The sequence below is a fragment of the Copidosoma floridanum genome, unplaced genomic scaffold, assembly GCF_036245765.1.
Source record: "Copidosoma floridanum isolate Cflo_tuat_1 unplaced genomic scaffold, Cflo_Japanese_pri ptg000040l, whole genome shotgun sequence".
NCBI lineage: Eukaryota > Metazoa > Arthropoda > Insecta > Hymenoptera > Encyrtidae > Copidosoma > Copidosoma floridanum.
The window spans coordinates 2,804,635-2,828,946 of NW_028321917.1; the positions used below are offsets into that span (position 1 = coordinate 2,804,635).

Below are 24,312 nucleotides of genomic sequence, written 5' to 3' on the forward strand. Positions count from 1 at the left end.
TTCAACGTCTCTGACTTGGCAGTTTGCAGCTGACTAGTTTACCTGTAATTTTCTAAAAATGGGATCTAGTAATAGTATTAATTAAATTTAAATTAAGATTTTGTCCAAGAATGTAAAGATATTCATAAATACTAGAGTTAATAAGAACTCTCATCCATACAGTAAAACATGATTTATGTAAACTCGTATGTATTTTTTAAATTCGAATATTTTCTACTTAAACTGCGTTGTAAATTTATGACCGCGTAATCGTTAATACGCCCATGCATCAAATAATCAAAGTTTCAGCCCAAATGTTCCTTCCGTATTGTTCTTATGCAGGTACAGTTCATATAATCGATAATAGTTAACGACTCTAATTTTGTTTTTAATCCATTGTATGTTTTCTAATAAATAAACGTACGTTTTTGAGAAATCTGAGCGATTAGTTATTAGGATATTTTGAAATGAACTATTAACAATTTAACATGGATTTTAATGTAAATAATGTTATGGCCTGAAAACTAATATTAATCGTAGTATAAATGATCGGAAACAGTTATTTACGGAACAAGTGCAAAAAAAATTTCTCACAGGAGTTGTGATTGACGTGCACAAGTAGCCGAAGTTGACGAAAACGAGTGCCAGTTAAGAACACAAGTTCGTAGCATGAATGCGATTGTTACTGCGACCGGCAACAAGTGTAAGTCAATCACACGAGTGTAAGAAATCATTGACATGAGTTACGTACGAAATTTTTCGTAATATGTGTTAAAAAATTGGTATTAATTTCAATGTAACTAACTAAAATAATGAACCTGCGGCTTGTTCAACTTGCATTACTACGAGATAGATATATTTAAAGCAAGGTAAGTAAATGAATGTTTCGCAACAAAAATTGTGCGGGATCTAGTGGAAGAAGTCACTTCTTTTTAGTCAGTTTTTTTTTTTACGTAGAATATGTCACAGAATAAGTAATAAAATTAAAAATGTTTGTTGTGGTGTGGTGTGGTTTAGAGGGGACTGGTGTGTGGTGGTATGGTGAGGGAGGCGAGGCGAAGAGGGAGTAACATGGAAAATTCGCTTTCGTCCCTTAATTTTTTCTAGGCCAGAATTCTGAAATCGTTGACTTACTTTCTCACATAACGGGCCCATAGAAGTATTACTTTAAAAAATTAATAAACATTTTTTGATGTTATCATCGCACACAAGAAAATGTTTTCCATACACTGGAAAGTAAAAAACGTTTTCACTATACTACGCCGAAGGACAGAACGAAAACTATGGCACACGATTGGTGAAACAGTATATTACGCCAGAAGGGAAGATAATACATCGTTCTTTTTCGGACATGTAATTGCCCCCTGACTCGAAGGCAAAAGAGGTAAGCACCTGGGAGGCGATGCAGTACTATTGTCCCGTGTAGCGTTCATGATTTTTCACCTTCCTTCGTCAAATTGTGACTTTTTTACGATTTCAGGGTGGTAAGTGCAATATAACTTCAGAGGTAAAACTCGCATTCTCTGCTGACTAAAAAAATAATTTTGCGCAATCTACGTAGAAGTTGCCTCCCAAACCGTAGGTGAAAGTAGTAAACATGCAGATTGTGGCAAAATACTTTTTCATGAGCAGAGAATGCGAGTTTTTGCAAATATTGCATATTAATATTACTTTCTAATTTTTATGTAGTTCCATACTATGTAAAGAAAAAACAATTTTTTTTTTTTACTTAAAATGAACACTTTGGTTACGTTTGTAAGATTTATGGCTCCACACTGCAGTTTTTCACTGTATTTGCTTCGAGAATGACATGTGGCTCCTCCAGCCCGTGGAAAAAGTTAGAAACATGGAGGATGCCAGTGGTATTAAATCTTCTTAGAAATATATCATCTTAAATTTGAGCATTTTATGGTAAGACATGAAGCGTTAAAGTTAAAAAAAATTTAATCGCTAGTAAGTGCCTTTGTATGCCATGTAAATCAAAGCAGGCGTTTTCATATTAAATCCGTTAAATGTATGAAAAGCCTGTGAAAATATTATGTATACATAATAAGAAGTGCATCCAAACAGTACTTCTGCTCGCTGTTATGTATCTAGTGTCCCTATACATATGGTTAAGCAGAGACAACAAACAGTTCTTGCTTGAATTTATCAAACTTTTAACGGCCGTAATAACAACGCCAGAAATGATCAACATGGGATCTAATTTAATAATAATCAAATTTACTGCATGTTTTACGTTTTATTTATCATCAAAAAATGCTTACTTTTTTAGATACAACAAGAAATCTACAGACTACATGGATTTGATACCACTTGCTTCCCTTTGAGTTTCACTCAATCGACACCATGGGCGCTGGTGCATATCGTTTCATCCTCTTCAAGTTCATTTTCAGAACAAATAACGCTCTGTCAGGGATGCTGTGTGTTTCTTACATCCCAGACCTCAATAAACTACCCCACTGGAAGACAGAATCAAACTTTCTTAAAAAATACCATCCTCAAAAATTTCTCAGAATTTGCTTGTACTATGCATAATAGAAGCTGTAAAAATGTTGTGTGTTAGCGAAGATACTTTTGAATTTGAATTGATAAAACCTCCGATTCAAATCATCTGCATTTTAGCACAGACTTTTTTCGAAGAGTTCGTGAAAATTGGTTTATCCTGTATCATTTAAACAAGTTAAAAAATGTTTAAAAAATTAATGCGAAATTCTAAAGCCCTAAGGTCCATCTGAATCGATAGATTAGAAATACAAATTTCATTTACTTTGCGGGTATTCAATTGCAAAATTGACTAAACTCTTTTTCTCTCTCTTTAACTTAAAAGTTTATATAATAGAATTAACAATTAATTGTTTGATTAAATTGCTGCCAAGAACAAATTAATACTTGCTGATAAGTGTTTGTAAAACATTTAAATTAATAGGGTTCATTGCAAAAAGCTATTGATACATATCCTAAGCGATCATCGACTGTTGCAATAATTATACATTCATGGAGAGAAGTGCATAGCTCATAGCAGCATTTCATGCCACCCATCTTAAGGTGATATTACATCACGGCTGCTCGAACTACTTAGCAGACTCAAAGATCATGACTCGCACTCTTACAGCTGATGTGAAAAAAGCTGCTCCTCGAAGAGTGACGATCATTTTTATTTTCGCTGGTTGCGGCAGGGTCCATGAGGCTAACTGCAATAAACAATTAAGACTTTGTTTTTCTCGACGTAAGTAAGTACCTTCGTAAAACTTCACATATACTGTAAATAGTACACTCTAAACCAAAGTACTAAATTTGGGCGGTAGAAAGATAAATTTGATTGATTTCTATTTTGAAAAGACTATATCATGGAACTTATTCTTTATACAGACAAAATGATATAATTCGATCTTTTTAAAAGACAAAATTTCATAGTGTTCACTTCACCAAAGAACAAATATCAATGTAGTCTTTCTTAAAGATGAATTTGGATGATTTTTAAGTTTAAAAAGACAAAAATGACAAATTTAATCTTTCTAGAAGATAAAATTCTGTTATTTATATGTTCCGTCGAAAAGGGGACGTCACAGTTTTTGTTTACCGAGATTCAAATACGCCGTGGGAGCGCAGGAAAGAGGACGATGGTCGGAGTAGCTAGCAGTGCGGGAAAGGGAAGGAGAGGGATGTTTGCAGGAACGTGGGTGGGTTAGAGAAAAAACGGTTAGAACAAATCAGCGCGAGAAGAGGTCAGACGTTCGTAGGAGAAAGCACAACTTGGGCAACAACAAACAGTGACTTTAAAAACACCACGAGGCCTCGACAACGCGAGAGTCTGAGTTGAATCACCAGGCTTCCTGTAAATGCGTCTACTCTTGTTTAAGGTATTTAGTCATTAGAATAATAATCAAGAATGAATAATTAGAATAATAATTAGCATGTAAAACATAGACCTCGTAGGAGGCAGAGAAATTAACGTGCGCGCGTAAAACTGCCAAGTGATGTTGTATACCAAAATTTTGTTGTCACGCATAACATGCGGTCAGTGTTTGTCTGTTTTGTAGTTTCCTTTGTACAGAGCTTTCTGATTGTGCGTGAAAGTGCAACCACGAATTGTGTCGGAATTGTGTAAGATCGCGTCTCCGTGGGAATTAAAATTTCACGTAGCTATCGGTATTGTTGTGAGAAAAAAGGGCGTCATGGGCGTGGTTGTGTGAGTGTGATGAGCGATGAAGGTTGCTGGATTCAAGTCAATTATAAGGGAACAACTGATGGGGAATCAGATAGTCGATAAAGGATTAAAGCATCGGGTATTAAATAATTCCTCGGTGAGTGACGTGTCAATATACGGCGATAGAATAGTATTGTTGATGGTAGGCTATGGTTAGGTGGATGCGTGTATATGTGTGAACGCGTCTTTCTTTTTTTTCTTTCCTCTGAAGTGCGTCGCTATGGTTGCGAGTATGGGCGTGTCTGAGAAAAAATGACTTGCGATCAATTTCACTAATAGCGTCTACTCTTGTTTATGTACAGATAACTTTGAGGCCGCAAGCTTGCTTTCTGAGGAATCAAATCATTGTTCCTTTCATGTCATTGCCCAACGTGGTCGAACTGTAATTATGATTTGGAGTGACAATCCACATAGTTGAAAAAACCTACTAACACACAAATTACCCAAATGGGTCAATACAGTCATGTATCGGACAACAGTCCACGTGATGGTCAATCAACATTGTCTCGTATACGTATAAGGTAAAATTGATCATTTGTAACGATGATCGATCATCCTTTCATTTGCTTGATTTAATGTATTAATATATTATGTTCACGTTCTTTCTTTTTTTATAAGTCAATTGTGTTCAATTTCATTATTTTAAGAACGAAGTTCTTTATGTCCCGTTACTCGGGGGGCTGGAACTTTAAAACCGACAGATTTTTTTTTTTTGGAAACGAAAGTGGTTTTACCCAAAGTCTCTGCCTTTCAAGTTTCCCCCCTTACCCCGTTTCCCCCACCTACTGTTCTCTACACACTTCCCCTCTCCCCGCTATATATGTATATCTGTCAACCGTGCCGTGTTACTCTTCTGCACACCTTTACCCACCATTCCCCCTCACACTCCCAAGCAATTAATTTTCAAACCAATTACAATTTTATTTTCCCACAATAACTTTTATTTCACTTTGAATTTTTTTTTTTTACAATTCTAAAAAAAAAAAAAAAAAAAAAAAAACATTTTCCAATAAAGAGATTTGAACCATCGACCTCCTGCACGTGAATCCAGTACCTTACCCACTCTGCTACAAGCGCTGCCGACTCTAGAAGATCGGTTTCTTGTACTTATCACGCGGTTCGTAACTATAATATTCCATTTTTATATGCATTCACTGATACTACTTTTAATTCATGATAAATTGTGTATTTGTGTTAAAAAAAAAAAAAAATGCATTTGATGCATAAAATACCGACCGATTTTTATTAAACCTGAGGTTTTTTTTGGCATTACAGTAATACTAATAATTACTGTTATAAATTAATTATTTTATAAATAAATTATTAAAATAAACATATACGATAGAGTTGCACAACGTATCAATGGTTTTTAAGATTTTGAATTCGACGAACTAATTGTGTTACAATGTCACATAATTATATAAATTAAAAAAAAAAAAAAAAGGGTATGAAAAAAAAAGATTAAATATGGAAATAAGAAAGAAATTAAATAAAGGAAATACAAAAAAATGAAAAAAAATGTAATAAAATAAAATATGAAAAAAAATAAAACAAGAAATGAAAAAAAAAAAATAAAACAATAAATAAAGAAAAAAATGAAAAAAAATGTAATAAAATAAAATATGAAAAAAAAAAAAACAAAAAATAAAACAAGAAATTAAGAAAAAAAAAAAAAAATGAAACAAAAAAAAAACAACAAACCAGAAGGGATAAATGGGTCATGGGACCCACGGTAAGAACGAAGTTCTTTAAACATGAGATGAGTATAGACACAATTTCTCAGGTAACAAGGGGGTCGCCAGACCCACAGGAAGAACGAAGCTCTGTAAACGTTAGTACTGCATTCATGTTGTTTACTAAAACAAACACTTGAAAAACGAAAAAAAAAAAAAAAAAAAAATATAGCTTACTACTCACGATGGTTGAACTTTGTGAGTACTGTATTTATGCACAACGAAAAGAAAATAATAAATCTATGTAAAAATACTGTTTCAGAGAAAGTTGCTTTGATATTTTGCTATGAGCTCATGTTTTCACTCTGAAAATTGAAATTTGATGTATGGTAGGTATAGTCACAATAACATTGAAACCAGCTAACACAACCAAATAAGTTTTATGTGGTTGCTCTTTCAGATATGATGAAATGTACAAAACTTTATGTAAAATAAATTATTTAAATTTCGTATAATTGATGCCTTATAAACTAAGAATGTACCGGTAAATTTTTATCACCTTTGTGGCTCATTCAAAGAAAAAATTTTTTTTTTCAATTAAGAAAACGTTGAGGTTATGTACATTCTTATAAATATCTTGAAGTGTACCTAATAAATCTTAATGAAAATTATGAAGGATGTAAACAAACATACGAGGACAATCACGCTATTAGAATTACATTAATGAGTACACTTTTAAATAAAATAATATATTATCCATGAATAACACTTGCGGCACTTGGAAACTTTGAATGCCATGTTGTGTTGGTACCAGAGCTGTATAGAAAATTATTTTCGATGTCCCAATCGAATTCAATTGACGCTATCGATAATAAGCAGCACAGTTCAGTACGATTGGGACAAAATTCAAAAGTGGTTTCAAAATTCCGAGGAAATTGAAAAACTTTTATTTAAGCTCTTTAAATCAATAACCTGGTCATCCTAAAGTCATTAACCCCTTAGCCCAGAAATATCTCAGCCTTTGAGCACATAACCCAATTAGTCATGAACTATTTAACCCCATTATCTAAACAGTTGTACATGCATTTATTAAAAAAACGGTATCGGCAACGTGTAAAAATTCAAAACTTTTACTCAACCGATGACCCGGGGCACTTGCTGTCCATTCTACTGAATAATATATTGTTAATTAATAATACAAGTGCCAACCATCAGATTACCTGGGGCACCTACTGGCCACTTTATTAATCAATAAAGTACGATTAAACAACATAAGTGCCAATCACCAAGTTACTCGAAATGGTTATTGGCTGCTTTATTTGTTAATAAATTATTAGTTATAATACGCAATACTTCGTAACACAAATGCCAATCACTAGATAACTTGGGGCGACTACTGACTACTAAATAAATTAATCAAAACCATACATAACGTTTTAGCTTATTACCAGGTGATCCAGGGCACTTGTTGAATATGTAACGGATTATTAAAATACTATGCAATAACAAATGTACTACTTTAAATATAACTAAAGCTCTTGTGTTATCAAGTGGTGCTTTATCAACTAATGGAGTGGTCAGAAACCGTCCCGGATCATCTGGCATTTAGCGCTTGTGTTACGAAGTGACACTTTATTAACTAATAAAGTAAGCAGTTAGTGCTTTGAGTTACCTGGTTATTAGTGCTAATATTGTTTACCGTTTCTTCATTAATTTATGAGACAGCCAGTAAGCGCCTCAAATTACCTAGTGATTGCGACTTGTGTTATTTAAGTACTTTATTAATATATAAAGTGGCAAGTTAACTCCCTGGGTTTCCTGATGATTGGCACTTATGTTTGAATGTAACAATTTCTTAACTAACAAAGTGGAAAGTAAGCGTTTTAAGTTACCTGGTTATTAGTGCTTGTGTTAACGATTATTTTTATCATAATTTATTAAGCTGTCTGCCAGCGCCCCGAGAGTTGTCTGGTGATTGGTATTTGTCTTGTATAATCGTATTTTATTTATTAATAAAGTGGCCAGTTGGTGCCCTGGGTTATCTGGCAATTGGCGCTTGTATTATGAAATAATAATTTATCAACTCATAAAGTGGCTGGTAAGTGCCCTTGGTTGCCTGATGGTATACGCTTATGTTAGGAAGTTACAAAGAAAATAAGCATTTTAGGTTACTTGTTAATTGGCGCTTGCATTATTTATTCTTTTTATATTAATTTATTGTGTTTTCTACTAGCTCCGTTTAATGGTTAGCACTTTAATTATAAAATAATAATTAATTAACGAATAAAGCAGTCAGTAAACGTTTCGAGTTACCTGATAATTGGCACTTGTGTTATTTAATTGTTCTTTATTGATTAATAAAATGGCCAGTAAGAGCCCCAGGTTATCGGGTGATAGGAGCTAATATTATTAATTTTTAATTAATGCATGCATGACTGTTTATGGCACCAGGCAATGGGGTTAAATAGTTCATGATAAATTGTGTTATATTGTTGAATGCTTTGAGATCTCTGGGCTAAGGGATTACAGACTTAAGGGTGACTAGATGTCGCATGTTAGTTTCAAGACGTTTTGATTCATATCTTCTTTCGTTTTAACTTCAAACAATAAATTGATGAAGTAAGCATTTACTAACGTTTACTGTAAACTTCTATTAAGCACAAACGTATTTCATATCTCAGTGAAATTAAAAAAATCAACAATATGAGATCAACTTTGATTAATAAGTTCAAAGTAATTAAATTCTTAGTAAATACTTTCGATTGAGTAGTTTAAGAAAAAAAAAATTAGCGATCAGCAAGCGGGTAAGCAAGACTAGAGAATGGACAGTCGCAATAATCATCACTTTTCGTGAAACTGGTTTTTTCCCATTAGCTGTGTAAGACGTAGCAGGGAGATAAAAACTTTAATGGATGAAAAACACACTTTTATTAATTAACTTACAACTGTTAGTTTCTAGCGTAAAAACAAGAAGACTCTGCTTGCTTCTGTTTTAGTTCTTTTTATACGCAAGAAAGTTAAAACAAAAAAGATACTGGTCTCTATGACAACCACCACACGTCTCTTGATTTCCGTCCACGTGAGAAAGATTCATCCTTCTCTCACCCCGTGTTCTCTCCTTTGTCTTTGCCAGACAAGAGACAATCGGCTTTAACGAAAACTCCCTATATTCGTCTAGCACGTGAATTTCTACAAAAAATAACCAATTTATCGTATTTGAGATAACATTTAGTCAGTAATAAGCTATAAGTGATGCTTCTCAGTCTGCTAAGCAGTTCGCGTGAACACGATTTGATTTTAATTTAAGATAGATGGCGTGACATACTGCTGTGAGCTGTGCACTCTTCTCCGTGTAAGATGCGTGCGTGAATTTTTAACCTCCAAGTTGGACCTTTCTTTCACACCTTCCTAAAGGTAATGAACCTCCTCAAACAAAGAACCCGCCCGGAAATTAAAGACTACGCTAGAGCTGGCCCAAAACTGTCTTCCAGCTTACCAGCTTTGGCAATGATCTGGATACCGGAGCGGATGTAATGTGAGCCAGAGCTGGGACGAAGGTTTACTGGCTGATGAATGCCATATGGAAGTGTGAGAGAGCGCCTAAGTATGTATATATAGATTTATTACATTTAAGGTTATAATTATGTTACTTATGGCCCTTATACGTTTATAATGATATATAATAACCATGGGTACAATGAAATGCAGCACTATTATTATTATTATTATTTCTATTATTATTACTATTATTATTCAGTATTATGTATTTTTTAAATGCTCATTATGTTGTAAAAATTAACTCTCATACAATTTGTAAAACTTGAATTTTAATTTCAACTGCACTATAAAAATTAATAATAGTCTTGACGTTAAAGATAAAAATGAGAATGATTAATCAATAAACTTTTTTTATTTATTTTTTTACAAACTTAAATAGTCTTTTGTACTCAAATGTTATTTTAACATTGAATTTTACTATTATTTTATGAATTTAAAAAAAAAAAATAGTGGTACCAAAGGTTTATAAAATTTGTTTTTTAAGTTATTATAATTGAAAATGCAAATTTATAGGTTAAGATTTAATGTACCAGCGTATTTTCAAAGTTAATTTATGATTTTTACTTACTTTTTATTCAATAAATCTATCATAATTATTTATAACTATTATGTATCATAATTATTCAATAAATTATCTAAATTATATTTAAACAGCAATGATTGGCTTACAAAATGCACATTTATCGAATATAAAAGGAAAATATAGCTATAAACATATGATATTGAAACAAACGTCTTCTTAGCGTCTACACTTGCCCCATAACTGCACAAGCGTGCGCAAGTTTAACGAGCAGTTTTTTAAAGACGCAAGCCAAAAATACCTCTGGGGCCGCATTACATTCCAAGCTATCCCAGATCTAAATACCTGAGCGGGTTTAAACAGTGCTTATTTGATTTCAGACATTCTCGCCCGGAAATGGTCGTCAGGCTCCCGTAGGTACTCAGCTGGACCAGCTCTGGTATTCAGAGCTAGGATGGCTTAGATTAATGCGGCCCCGGAGGTATTTTTGGCTTGCGTCTATAAAACTGCGCGTTTAATTTACGCACGCATGCGCAGTTATAGGGCAAGTCGGCAAGTGCTGACGCTATTAAAAAGTTTGTTTTATATATCATATGTTTATAACTATATTTTCCTTTTATATTTGAGAAATGTGGATTTTGTAAGCCGATCATTGTAATTTAAATATAATTAAAAAAAAAGATAAGGAATTTCTCCATTGAATAAAAAGCAACTGCAAATCATAAACTAATTTTACAAATACACTTAAACATTGAATATTTATAAAAGTTTATTGATTAATCATTCTTATCCATATCTTTAACGTCAGGAATATTATTAACATTTATAGTGCAACTAAAATTAAAATTCAAGTTTAAATTGTATGAGAGTTGATTTTCACAACATAATGTGCATTTAAAAAATACATAATACTTAATAACAATAGTAATAATGACATTAATAATAACATACTAATAGTCATAATAATAATAATTACAATAATAATAATAATAGTAATAGTAATAATAGTGCTCCATTTCATTGTACGCACGGTTATTATAGATTATTATAAGCGTATAAGTAACATAACCATAAGCTCAAACGTAATAAATCTATATATACACACTTTGGCAGCGCCGAATCGGTGCTCTCTAACGCTTCTATATGACGATCATCAGCCGGTAAACCTTCGTCCCAGCTCCAGCCCGTATTACATCCGCTCCGGTATCCAGATCGTTGCCAGAGTTGGTAAGCTGAGAGACAGTTTTGGGCCAGCTCTAGCGCAGTCTTTAATTTCCGGGCAGGAAAGTTACAGGGACAAACGTGCGATTTAGGCATTATTTCATCTGTGCACTGAAAAAAATTTGGTCAGTCGGAGTTACCATAGTTTTAACGTTCGCTTTTACTTTTACACATGTCTCACTTATGGCGCCACGGATAGTGTATAGCAGACACCACACAGTCAGTTGTATAAAAGATAAACCACTGTGGTCCCAAATCTCGACGATGAGTGGTTGACACATCTTTCCACTATAACGAAGTTTGATAGCAGTGCCGCAGAGAGCTATTTACTGAGCCGTTTACTCGTGGAGTGTTGTGTATATAGAGTTTTATTTATTAACTGTTGAGGGAGTATCCCCTTTATTGACTAGATTCACTGTAGAAAACTACAGTACTGGCATTATTTTCAATGCGTTGTATGTATGTATATATGAGTTTTAATCTAGTTTTTTGCTTTTTTTTCGTTTATTAGTAATTTTACATTCCTTGAATGTTTATTTAATGAACACTAATGTGATCCTTAAATATATTCTCTTTCTTATAAAACAACATTACCTTAATCTTGACGTTATTTATTGAGGTATTAACAGATGAAGGAGCAAAAAATGCGTACACCTATTAGATGCCATGTTAAACTGAAAAATAAATTTTCATTAATAACTCGCTTCCAAAGCTGTGAACCGTCTTGAAATCTTAATTGGAACTTTGTCCTGCAATTATTTACCTACATTTCAAATGTTATAAAAATCTTGACGTTATTATACATAAGGGGGATACTCCCTTAATGACTGTATTATTTACCAGTCTATGTACATACAGTTTTTGAATGTTTGTACTATTACTTAACATGAAATCAAGCAATATAGAAGGGATAAAGCGTTTTTTTTTTGTTTTTTTTTTTTTTTTTGTTTGAGAAAGCGGGGAGGAAAAAATCTTCATACACACCTCAGCGAATCCAGTAGTAGTGTTGGATTCACCCGTTGCGCCTACCGACTGAAAACTAACCTTCCCGCATGGGACAGGTCCGTAAAGACCACTCCCCTAGAAGACAAAAGGGCATAAGAAAAGAAAGAAGAAAGAAAATAACGGAGAATTTCAGAGGCCAGCTCGCTCTCAACGGGATGAGAGGAGGGGCCTTTACGCATCTGGGCGAAACTCGAGGGATAAAGCGTGTTTAATGCAAATGCATATGTTTATATTTAATAGCCTTGATTTTAAAGATTGTTTTAAATTTTTATTGTAGTTATTCATTTTGATTTAACATTAAGTAATGTGCAATATCAATTTAAACCATTGTAATCGCAGTTTTGCTAACTTGACAATATTAAATACTTTTTCATCTACTGTAATATAGGTGGACTAAAATTACTATGAATTTTTCCCCGCTCATGCCTGAAGAATTTTTCATGTTATTTTGAAGTATTTTGAGCAAGGACCAACGTGCATCTGAAAAGAGGTGAATCACCTACAAGTTACTCTACCTGCAGCACAATGATGATTCATGTACATGCACGCTGGCCCATGCTAACCGGAAATGAAAAACAAACAAAATTGTTTTCGTTGCATAAAAATGAAATAACCATAGATTCGAAAGTTTAACTGAGAACAGCTAAACTGAAATGTAATATTAAATGCTAATATAACTTTAGCTTAAGATTAAGTGACATAATATTAAACATTAGAATAACTCGAATAAATCAAGCGAAAATAATAGTAAATGCCAAAGTTGTCGCACATTGCTAGAAACAACCCATACACACTACACCGCTAGCCAGCAACAAGGCACCACGAGCCGACTCCCTCTCGAACGACTAGCAGCGATCAACATGTTGACTAAAATTCTATCAAAATTCTGAATAACTTTTGCAACACTATAGTCAACACTATAATCAGTCAAATTTCTCGTAAACTTAATTATGTAAGCTCGCAACAGACGAAATACTGTTATTTTCATCATTATTCTTACTACTACAATAATTATTTTTATTTTTATTATTATTATTACTAGTATTATTATGATTATAATTATTATCATAACTACTACCACTAATACTATAATTATAAGTTATTATGGCAACGGCCACTGTTACTGCTGTTTAAGTATTAGTGTTAATTGATACATCATAACACACCGATCGTTTATTCACCCGAGCATTAATTGAATTGTTAAGCGATTTTCACCGTTTTTTTTGCAACGAGTTCAGTTGAGTAAACGAAGGGTGTTTAGCATAAGTAAATATTAGTAACATTCTATCTTAATCTTAATATTAAGTTATAATAAAATTCTGTAAAATTTGGACGTTAAGGAGAAAAGAAGGGCATGAGTAAGTGAATCACCTTCCCTTTTCTTGACGCACGAAGGAGAGTGAGCTAGATGTGGGAAGTGCCAATTTCTGAGTGGCTAAACTGGAGCAGTTCTAGCCAATTAGATTTTTGGCTATTGTATCTTCTTCAAGATTTTCCCCCGGCAAGTTTTCCTACGTCGTTCTCGAAGCAGCGCGTCACCGAGGTCCGCTACTTTTTATAAAAATGCCCGAAGGCTCCAAAACTGCACTCTCTTTTTTTCACCTATCGAACGGTAGACTGAGTAGTAATAGTCCATCTCTGCTACCTTCCAGTCTACCATGAGGTGAGGACACAGTCCAGTTAAAATTTTACTATTGAACGGTCGACTAGATAGTTAGAGTCCTCTTCTGCTATCTTACGGTCCTCCACGAGCGCGGTTTTAATTTCGGATACGGACACCTCGCGCTAGTTCGCCGCGTGGACAAGTTTTTTCTGTTTTGAATAAAATTAAATGTTCAAAGTATATCACACTTTTAATTTCTTTTTCCCCTCTCCTTTCCGGCGTGGGCATAAACTCTAACGCGCACACCATTACTCGATACGGTAGTGGTATCATCGGAACACTGAGAAATAATTGAATTAACGTACACACCATTATATGCAACGGTATTGTTACCCCAGGACCTACGGGAATAAAATAAGCGATTGAATCACCTTAAAAATCTAGAACAAACACCAATACTCCTTACGGTATTGGTAGATTCTAGACGGGTCGCGAACTAAAATACAGTCAGCCCCCTTTACGTAATTTCTAAAAACGATACTTTTACTCGTAATGGTACGGGTGGATTCTAGATTGCGAACGGGACACCCTTCGATACGCCGCTCCAGGTAAGTTGACAAACCTTAGCCCTGCCGTGAGTGAGTGCATCGGGATACTGCAAAATAACCGATTTAATTCAACACAACTTGATTTTCTCTAAACAATTGAACCCCGTTGCCAATATCCCATATCATTCAAATTAGCTATCTTCTAGCCCTGCGTCCCACCTACGTGCCCAGTGCGAGTTCCGAGTTATTAAGGGCAAGCTTAGACTCGAATAAATCGTTGCGCTAACGTAACACGACGCTGTTACTTTTTCTCAAATACTAAAAAACATAAATGAATTATTTTTTTACTATTTATATAAAGTGAATACATCAAAAATATTAAAAGCCTTCTACGGAGAGGTGTAATTATTTTAATAAATCAAAACGACTAGATATAAATAAACAGTTGACAAATTTTTTTTGGAATACATATGAAAAAAACTGATAAAACGTTATGAAATTGCTCTGAATACTTACACAATCAGGAAATAAAAGTTTCCTATGGAGACTTGAAAATTAGCCGAACTTGAAAAATTTAAATCAGCAGTGTTTTACCGCCAACACAAACTTTTCCTCCCAGATGTAATTTGCTTCCAAAACTCATTACGAAATGAAAAAACAAGCAACTTTTCTTCCTTGCATTTCTTATCAGTAGGCTACAAAAAAAAGTTATGATAAAAACTCACTATTAATAGCGTATTCTTTGCTTCGAAAAAATGTACAAATTTATGTTTAATATATAACTCATTTTTGAGGCCTTTGTCAGACAAACCATATCAAAACTAGTTTCACTTTAAGATAACTACATGTACTATAGACTAATCTGTTCACCTATTATGGAAGTACCGTATTCAACTTAGTACCCTCAAACCGTGACATTGCGAAGTTATAATTACTATTTTTAAGGAGGCTTGGGCGATTTTAAATAAAATGCTGACTAGCTCTGAAATTTAGAGATTATGTCAATAAATTATTCTAGATTTTTTATGAAAAAAATGGGTAGGTCAACACATTTATTTTCGAGAAAATCGCTTCTGAAAATTCGTCATTTTAACACGTAACTTTACTAAACCTAAAATTCAATTGACTAAGGTAAATGTACATATTATGGAAAGAAAATGAGGCTACGGATTTTATTCTTTTATTATAAAAAACTGATAGTAGTTAATGATGTAATTTTTTTTCTATATGATGGAATAATGATCTATGAATTTATTTATTTTATTTTATTTCATTTATTTTCCGTTGGAAAAATTGAAATAAAAACAATCAATTATAAAAAATACCGATAAAACTGTAAAAAATGCATAAACGTATTTACGAAAAAAAATTTCAGCGCTCTACATATATTCCATACGGTATGTCCTTATTATAAAAAACGTGGAAAAACATAAAAAATAATCTTTAATGAATTTTTAAAAATAATTCATGAGGATGCAGTAAATATTAAATGAATCTATGTGTTACTAATTATTTATTTTTATTACTAAAAAGTAACTTACTTATAAAAAGAGGCCTTACATGTAGGACTTAAAATGCAACTTAACACACATTTTATAAAATGTTTGAATTAAAACAATGAATTCACTTAAATTTAAAATTATATCTGTAATCTCAATAAGGAAAAATAAAAATTTAGCGCATATTATTGTTTTTCTGTCTTCATATTCTTCTGAATAGCCTTTATTTTTTCTGTTATCTTTCTCTTTTCTTTGAGAAATTTTTTTTTCATCAAAGAGGCTTCCCCTTTCTGCTGCCGAATTTTTTCTTTCTCTTCATTTTGTTTAATCCATTCTTTGGATTTTTCCACAGCTGGTAGTTTAGATCGATTTTTTTTATTCACTTTTAAGTTACTTTTTTTCGGTTAATATTTTTCAGGAAAAACTAACGCTTGCGAAAAACTTGGACAGGCCCCTAATTATAAGGCTTAATTATTCGTTACTATATGAACATATTTTTGTGATACCAGATATTTAGTTGTCTGACCATTTGTCATAATTGACACATTGTTTTCTTTGATCTGAAGTGATACTTCATTAGTTTAAACACTGTAGATTCTATAAAAATAAACAATTTTAACGTGAAAAAACGTAAAATGTAATAATCGAACTATTTACGATTGATATGATAATAAACAATGTTTGACAAACCTGTTTGTTCCTCTATATTATTTAATGGGTTAACTTGTAAATTTGAATTAGACCGACTGTTTGTGTCGGTAGGATTTAAAATTTTTGTCACATCAGCATCGCTGTCTACTGGATAGTCCCAACGCGATAGTATTATCATTAGATTGTTTTTCAACATCTGATGGGACTTGTTGGGAGGCACAGGTTCAAAGATAATTTCTAAATCTTCGATGGAGCTAAAGTTTACATCTCCATTCTAAATATCAGAATTACTGGTTGTAGGCAAAATCACTTCTGAATGCAGTAAATTACTGTTAAAATTACTTGTAGTATGACTTGTAGGTAAAGTTTGATTATCTGTATTAACTATTTCTAGATTACTTATAAACTGTAAATTTTCAGGTGGAGGTTCCTTGACTAATTTTACGTTCTGATTATTCAAAATACGGTCATTTTTTATAACAGGCTTTGATTGCGACGTGAAATCTAAATAAAAAAAATCAGTGTTAAAGATGTAAAAAATTTCTACTTTAATACCTGTTACATAAAAAAGTTTTTGTTAGATTTATTTATACGCTTAAAATTAAGAATATGTCTTTTAAAATTTATGATTAATCGAACTGAAATAAAAAATAATTAAAAATTTAAATATTGTGCAGTGATACAAATAAGTAAATAAAAAATACTGAATATTAACCAGTATTTTTCCGTTTCAATTGTAGCCAAAAGTTGAAAATACCTTTATTTTCAATATCACCTTCCTATATACCTGTATTTTCACATTGTTGAAATCTGTTTCATAAATATTTGTCAATATGTTCTTCAAAGTCCAAAAAGATATTGTTTTTTTCACAATTTTACATTGTGGAGTCTTTTTTCTTTCATCCTTTTTCCAGAACATTGTAGTTCAAAATATCTGGATTAAAAGGCATTAAACCAGTTGCCTTAAAAATGTATACTATAATACTTTTTTCTTCTATCATTGAATCCAGAGCTAAGTACAAAACTGGAGCAAAATGATGCCTTTCCAATTTTATAAGATAATTTTCTTTGAGCCACTGTGGTACAGATCTTTTCCAAGCCTCTTTAAAAGGATGAAAAAAGCCAATATCTAGTGGCTGAAGGATATAGGTGGAGTTGGGAAACAATGATTTCAATTCAATCTTGTTTTTCATACAAAATGGAACTGTAGGCATTGCCATGTGCGATGAGTGCCCATCAAAGTACATAACAACAGGAAAAGTTATATTATTCTTAATCAACCATGGGTGAAAAACTTAAGTTAGATATTCATAAAATGTTTTTGATGTCATCCATCCTGAATCTGAAAGCCCTACTCCCCAGCCTTCTAGAATACTTTCTGCTATTTTTTGGGGTAATCTCTCTTTACACTTGAATAAAATCATTGGAGATACTCGGGTTCCATCAGAACTGTACACAAAGAGTGTTGTAAGTTACTCCTTTTCATTATCGCCCACAATTCTATAGACACTACGCGACCCCTTCTCTGCTAGAACTTTTTGTGACTTGGGATTAAGCATAATACTGGTCTCATCACAGTTGAAAACACAAGAACTATCTATATTTATCAAATTTTTATCTTTCAAATGGCTTTCAACCTCATTAAACCAGTTTCTCAGATCAGCTTCTCTTACAGAAGCTCTCACCAAGGATAAGTTTTGAGGTGCACGTACACTCAAATCTGGATGCCTCTTGAGAAAGCCTTCATACCAGTGCCTACGAGGCTTTTTGTTTACAAACTTACATTCTATATGTAAGCTTTCCTTACCTGGATTCTTCACTTTCCTATGCCAAGTAGTAACAGGGATTCCAAAGCTTTCTGCCACTTGTTTTAAAGATTTTCTTTTCCAACAGACTTTATTGCCTTTTCTAAATTATCTTGATATATTTTATATATCATATACAATATATCCTTTTTTAAATCTTACTCTTAGTTTTTGTGACAGCATCTTTTTTTTATTTTTCTTGTCCACTTGCTTTGAAAAATAATTTTTTTTTTTTTGGATTTTATGTTAAAGAATAAAATGATATTTTGATCTCAATGTCGTGTGTTTGTCTGCAATAACAACAAGTGTAATGCAAAAAGTTATTAATTAAGTAAGTAATTGAGTATTGTAAAGAAATGATAATGGAATATTTGTTTACATTTGAGATTAAATTGTACGTTCAAACAAAAACTGACACTCACAAGATTAACGAGCTACTTATATATTGAATATTAACTATTTTACTTTACAATTTATGTTATTTTCTTGTTAACAGCAACTAAGTCTTATTTACTTCCAAATTGTTTACTTCATCACAATAAGAAGAATCATAACCAAATCAAGCTGTACCTTTGAAAACAGATTCCATAAATATGTACACAAGCATGTGGAAGGCGTTGCCATATTTATGGAAAATTTCAGACTGCATTTCATAAATACGGCATAGAACAAAATATATTTACATAATTTGGAATCATCTATTAAAAAAATTATTACTTATATTAAACACAAACGTTTCATAAAATACTTACTTTAAAACTCTTATATTACATTTTAAGTATTATAGTTATAATTTTTTTTACGGAAATTTTAAATACATTGCAAACAAATAATCCCATAAATCAGGCATCACCGTCTAAAAGTTACTGACTTGTTCAAGATTTGAGTGATGCTTTAATTAACATATTATTATTTGATTATGGCACTGTCAATTGTTTTCATATTTTTGTCACCATAATAATGAATTATTAAGGATTTCAGTGCAATTTTTTATATATCTGTATATATTATTTACACATAAAAAATTAATGATACGCCAAAGTTTTTCATAATTGGGACACATTCCATGAATATGTACATTTACGTTTACCATACCGCAATAAAAAGCTGTGAGCCCACACATCAAATTGATACATGTAGTTTAGATTATAAAGAATTTATTATTTTAAAAAGAAAGGATAGAATCACCACGTTAAATTTTGAGAAAATAGCGAGGAAAACGTCAAACGCGAGAAGTGTTTTGTTCAAGTACTGTGAGTGTGCATGTGCCATCAAAGTTACAACAGTGCATCAATAAGATGGCGCGCCATTTAAATAGACAGCATACGTGAAAGTGAATAATGGTACATTCTGTATACTAGTAATTGAAAAATAATTTTAATAAACTGAAAATAAAATAATGTAGTTATTAAATAATAACTAATCGAATATAATTAACTTTGTTAGAAGCATTTATTTACCGTTCTATAGCATTTATAACAAACAATATACACACTATTTTCTTTTACCCAGCTGATCAAAAATATTTTAGACGATTCTTTTGTTGGTGGTAACTTGTGGTTTATTCTTCAGATTTTCCTCTAATAGGAATGTCAAACCGTTTTATCCTTCAGTTTTAGTTGCTTTGAGGAGCATTGTTTGATCAATACCAGCCTTAGAAATTTTTTTTTTTTCATAGCTGATTTTATGTTTGTTAAATATGTCATTGAGTTCTTATTCTCTTTGATTTTTTGTAATCTAGCTTTCGTATTATTATAAATTCAGTACTTGTTGTACTTTTCATAATTTTAGATGTGTCAACACAAATCTTATGAATAAGTTTGTTACCATCCGGGGCATTATTTTATTAATTATCGTACATTAAAAAAATCATTTTTCTTAAATTAGATCGTTTCTACATAAATTTGAATTTTGAAATTTCGCGCGCAGCACCGACTTCCAACTAGTACTTGATAGTACCACCTATTGCTCGCCAGGTAGTGACCAAAATCGCAAGTAAGAAAGCGACGTAAAGTATATAAGAAGGACTGTGTGACGACTGATAGATCGATCCGAGTTATGCAAATATGTGTAATGCATACCTCTTAAGCCACTCAATTACTTAAAGTACATATTCAATAAATATCACTGTACCAATACAAAAACACTTGTCTACACCCTTTTTTACCCTCAAAAAAAAAAAATAACAACAACAAACACCCACCGGTCAACCTGGCGATCAACCCATCGAGGCCTCTACGCATCACTGCTCAAACGCCACATCTCTCCGATGAGTCAGATTCCGAGGAATCAAATGGAGACACTACACCAACAACATTGGACATAGTACCACCATCGTTGTTTAACCTAAAGTGAAGGCTTGAGACACTTGAGAGTGACTCCGATCTCTTCCAACTACACCCCCCTTGTTCAAAGTCGCCCACCCCCAAAGGCCACTTTTAACAAGTTTTTGTAACACTAAAACATCATTTAATGCATTATGTGCGTCCATAAGATAAATTTCATCTAAAAAGTCATTGGCTAACTTGACAGATTCCAGTCCAGCTTAAGTGTAGGTGTATGACAGCAGAATAAACAAGGTGCGGTGTTGTCAGTTATATAGTAGCAGGGTCGTCAACTTTACACACGGTACCTTGGGAAAACTAATACATATTTTAATATCGATTTCCCCAATGACTTTTCTGCGTATTATTGCTATTTTATTGACCCGTGTGTATGATCAATATTATTGTAAAAAAATAATACAAAGAATCATTTGTATAATAAGTGTCCCACACGGGCCCCTCAATAGATACGACACCAAATGCCCAAGCCTCCTTAAGTGGGTGTAGAGTTTAAAAAATTCGAAGCCTGCTGGAAAATACACCAGATAAAATAACATGTAAAAGTTTTCCAAGAAACAACTTTTCTTAAAAAATCTTTTATTCAAATTTTTTTCAGTTTTCACCTACTAAAAGGTAAAAAGTTTTACTTTAAGGGGTAGGGAGCTTTATTTGATCGTACCACATATCAAATAGTAAATCTCGCGTAAAAATTTTTAAGTTTGGCCAAAATTGCGAAAAGTTATGTTTGGCGAAACTTTGGGATGACTTAAGTTTGTGGTTTTCTCATTGCCCAAGCTTGGCCAAAGTTTCGCCAAACATGAACGTTTGCGCAAGTTTGGCTAAACTTAAAATACTACATTTTCTAACTATACACTCACTTTGTACCTGTTGTTAGCAACTCATATTTAACAACGTTAGTTAGGGTGCTGGGACTTATTTTCTAGCTCCTTAGGGTAAAAAATATTGTGTGGTATACTAGTAAAATGTGCATCAAACTCAAGCGATAATGCTACGTAGTAAAAACATTTTAGAATTAAAAAAAACGCTTTTTTTAATGTGTACTATTTTAATTTAATGTCTTATGAAATTACACGCTTGGTAATTTATGGTTACGATTAAATTTGACAAGTAAAATGATTGTTAATGTTAATATATTTCTAAATTTTCTTGTTTCAGGCTTCCACGATAGATGGCCGTAGAAAAGGCGCTTGTCTGTTTTGCCAAGAGTACTTTATGGACCTTTACTTGCTTGCCGAACTGAAGACAATCTCATTGAAAGTTACGACAGTTGATATGCAAAAGCCACCGCCAGACTTTCGCACTAATTTTCAAGCAACACCACCACCTATTCTAATCGATAACGGTGATGCTATCCTCGAGAACGAGAAGATCGAGCGACATATCATGAAGAACATACCTGGTGGTCACAATCTTTTTATTCAGGACAAAGATGTCGCTACTCTTGTCGAAAATGTCTTTAGCGTACGTTTGTTTTGTATTTTTGTTACTAACAAACCCCAATAGTATTGGCTTAAAAAGACGTTAAAAAAATAAATAAAACCTAACTTGATTTCTTATCTTGAAATTTTGTATGTTATTTCAAGAATATAAATCCTTGTTTTTGAATCTATGATTTTTTAATTAAATATTACTTACCTCGTGTTACAGTAAAATTTTATTAAAAATTTCAGCAAACAAGTTAATATTAGGTTCTGAACAAAAAATGTACGCATACATAGTTGAGTAGCATGAGATAAAAATTTCGTTTGTTTTTTTGATCTCATTCGTTTTTAAAACTTATATGAAAATTAAAATAAAGAAACAAAAACTTGAATATTATCAAAACAAATAATGACATTAGTACAATACAATAACAAAGAATAGATTAACGCTAATAAATTGTGATGTAATAATCACATTAAGAATTGTGTACTAAGGAGGTTTTATAAATTATTCCCACTCAAGCAAAGACAAGAATATTGTCAAAAAAAATAAAGAATAAAATAAAATCAAATTCGTACACGTATTTTTAGCTTTTTACAACAATAAAAAACACAAAGTCTCGCTTATGTATTCCCCACGATAAAACAAAGTATACTCCACAATAACACATAATCATAAAATTCTAATCTACTAACCTTGATTGAGTTTAAACAACGAGTCCGCTCTTAAGTCAGCTTACTAGGCATATACAACTTAGACAGATTCAGCTGAATTTATATTTCGGTTATACTTACAAAGAGTGACGTCAGCTTTATGTCATTATGCATACATCGTCTGTATTTATTAATTCAATAGTAATATAATATTTCAGTGGTTAGAATATCATGTATTGTTATTTACAAGTATGTAGTTGTTTCCTATCAGTAAGCTACTGTATTTAATTACTAAACTTAAGGATAATTTTAAAGTTTAAAACAAAAAGAGACTCTTTGAAAAATCGTTGTTCTATTGGCTTGCAGCAAATTACTTGTTTCATAAGCTCTTTTCTTGTATGCACGTTTGAATATTCTTTTTTATCTTATGTACTAAACTGACCTACAGAGATATAAATAGAAAAGGCAAGCTCCTATCGCTCTCGTAAGTGAAAGTAAATGAATATTAAGACAGTAACTTTTTTCTTAAAAAGCTAATTATTTTATTAATTTTGACTATTGTCACTGAAACTGGATGTGTATGAAGGAGGGAAAGTAATACAAGAACATGGGAATCATTTTTGCTTTTTAGTTAATTTATGATTACAGACAACACTCTTTTTCTTTATGCAAATTTCTTACACGTTTTATTTATAAATGAGTACATGGACTTTCGGCATACTCGTATATGCGCTGTGGTAGCCTAAATCCAGTTGACTAGTGGAACGAGAACAGCTCACAGGACTACACATGAATACACACCCAGTTGTACTCAATGTATTGATATAGTCGTCTACTCTGACATAAACAATCTTAAAAAATAAATATGATCAATGATGTATCGAGGATTGATGCACAAAGTACACCAATAGTTGTGCCTCTTTCATACAATAAAACCTTAAAAAAGTGCACAAAAAATAAACCATGATTTTGTGTTTTACTCAACTATTAGTTTCTATTAAATTGTTTTTGACAGAGGTATTTTTTCTTATCTTTTGTAGTACAAAAAGTATTCTTAAATCCATAGAAATTGAAGCTCCTGTTGCTCAACGCGAAGGACAAAGACAAAGATCCAAAGTCATCATCACTGATGGCTCACCTACGCAAGATCGACGATCACTTGGGCCGCAAGGGTACACGTTTCCTTACTGGTGATACTATGTGCTGTTTTGATTGTGAGCTTATGCCTCGGCTGCAGCACATCCGCGTTGCTGGCAAGTACTTTGCTGACTTCGAGATACCAGAGAGCATGGTGCACTTGTGGCGGTACATGCATCACATGTACAGACTTGACGCTTTCCTCCAAAGCTGCCCGGCTGACCAAGATATAATTAATCATTATAAGCTTCAACAGGTTAGTTTCATCATATTATTTTAAGTCTATTGAATTTATTGTATGATTTTAAATACTCTTAGCATTTTCGTTACCATGGTAAGGTCCATTATGTATGTGTTCATTAATTTTTTAAATAAATAAATAACTTAGTATTATTAATTAACATGCTTTATTCAATAAGAAAAAATTATTTCACACAAATAGGCAAACACAAGATGCTATTTTACCTTAAAAAATTGATTGGT

General features: G+C 32.5%; 1 protein-coding gene across 2 annotated transcripts in view; it reads left to right on the forward strand.

Annotated features, from left to right (window-relative positions):
- Clic (chloride intracellular channel protein 5) overlaps nucleotides 1–24,312 on the forward strand; it is a 134,444-nt gene that overhangs the window by 33,864 nt on the left and 76,268 nt on the right. For both annotated transcript variants that reach the window (XM_014352201.2, XM_089597854.1), the window contains 2 exons: nucleotides 21,773–22,078; nucleotides 23,759–24,085. In XM_014352201.2, coding sequence (XP_014207687.1) covers nucleotides 21,773–22,078; nucleotides 23,759–24,085 — 633 coding nt within the window. The remainder of the gene's footprint in view (nucleotides 1–21,772; nucleotides 22,079–23,758; nucleotides 24,086–24,312) is intronic.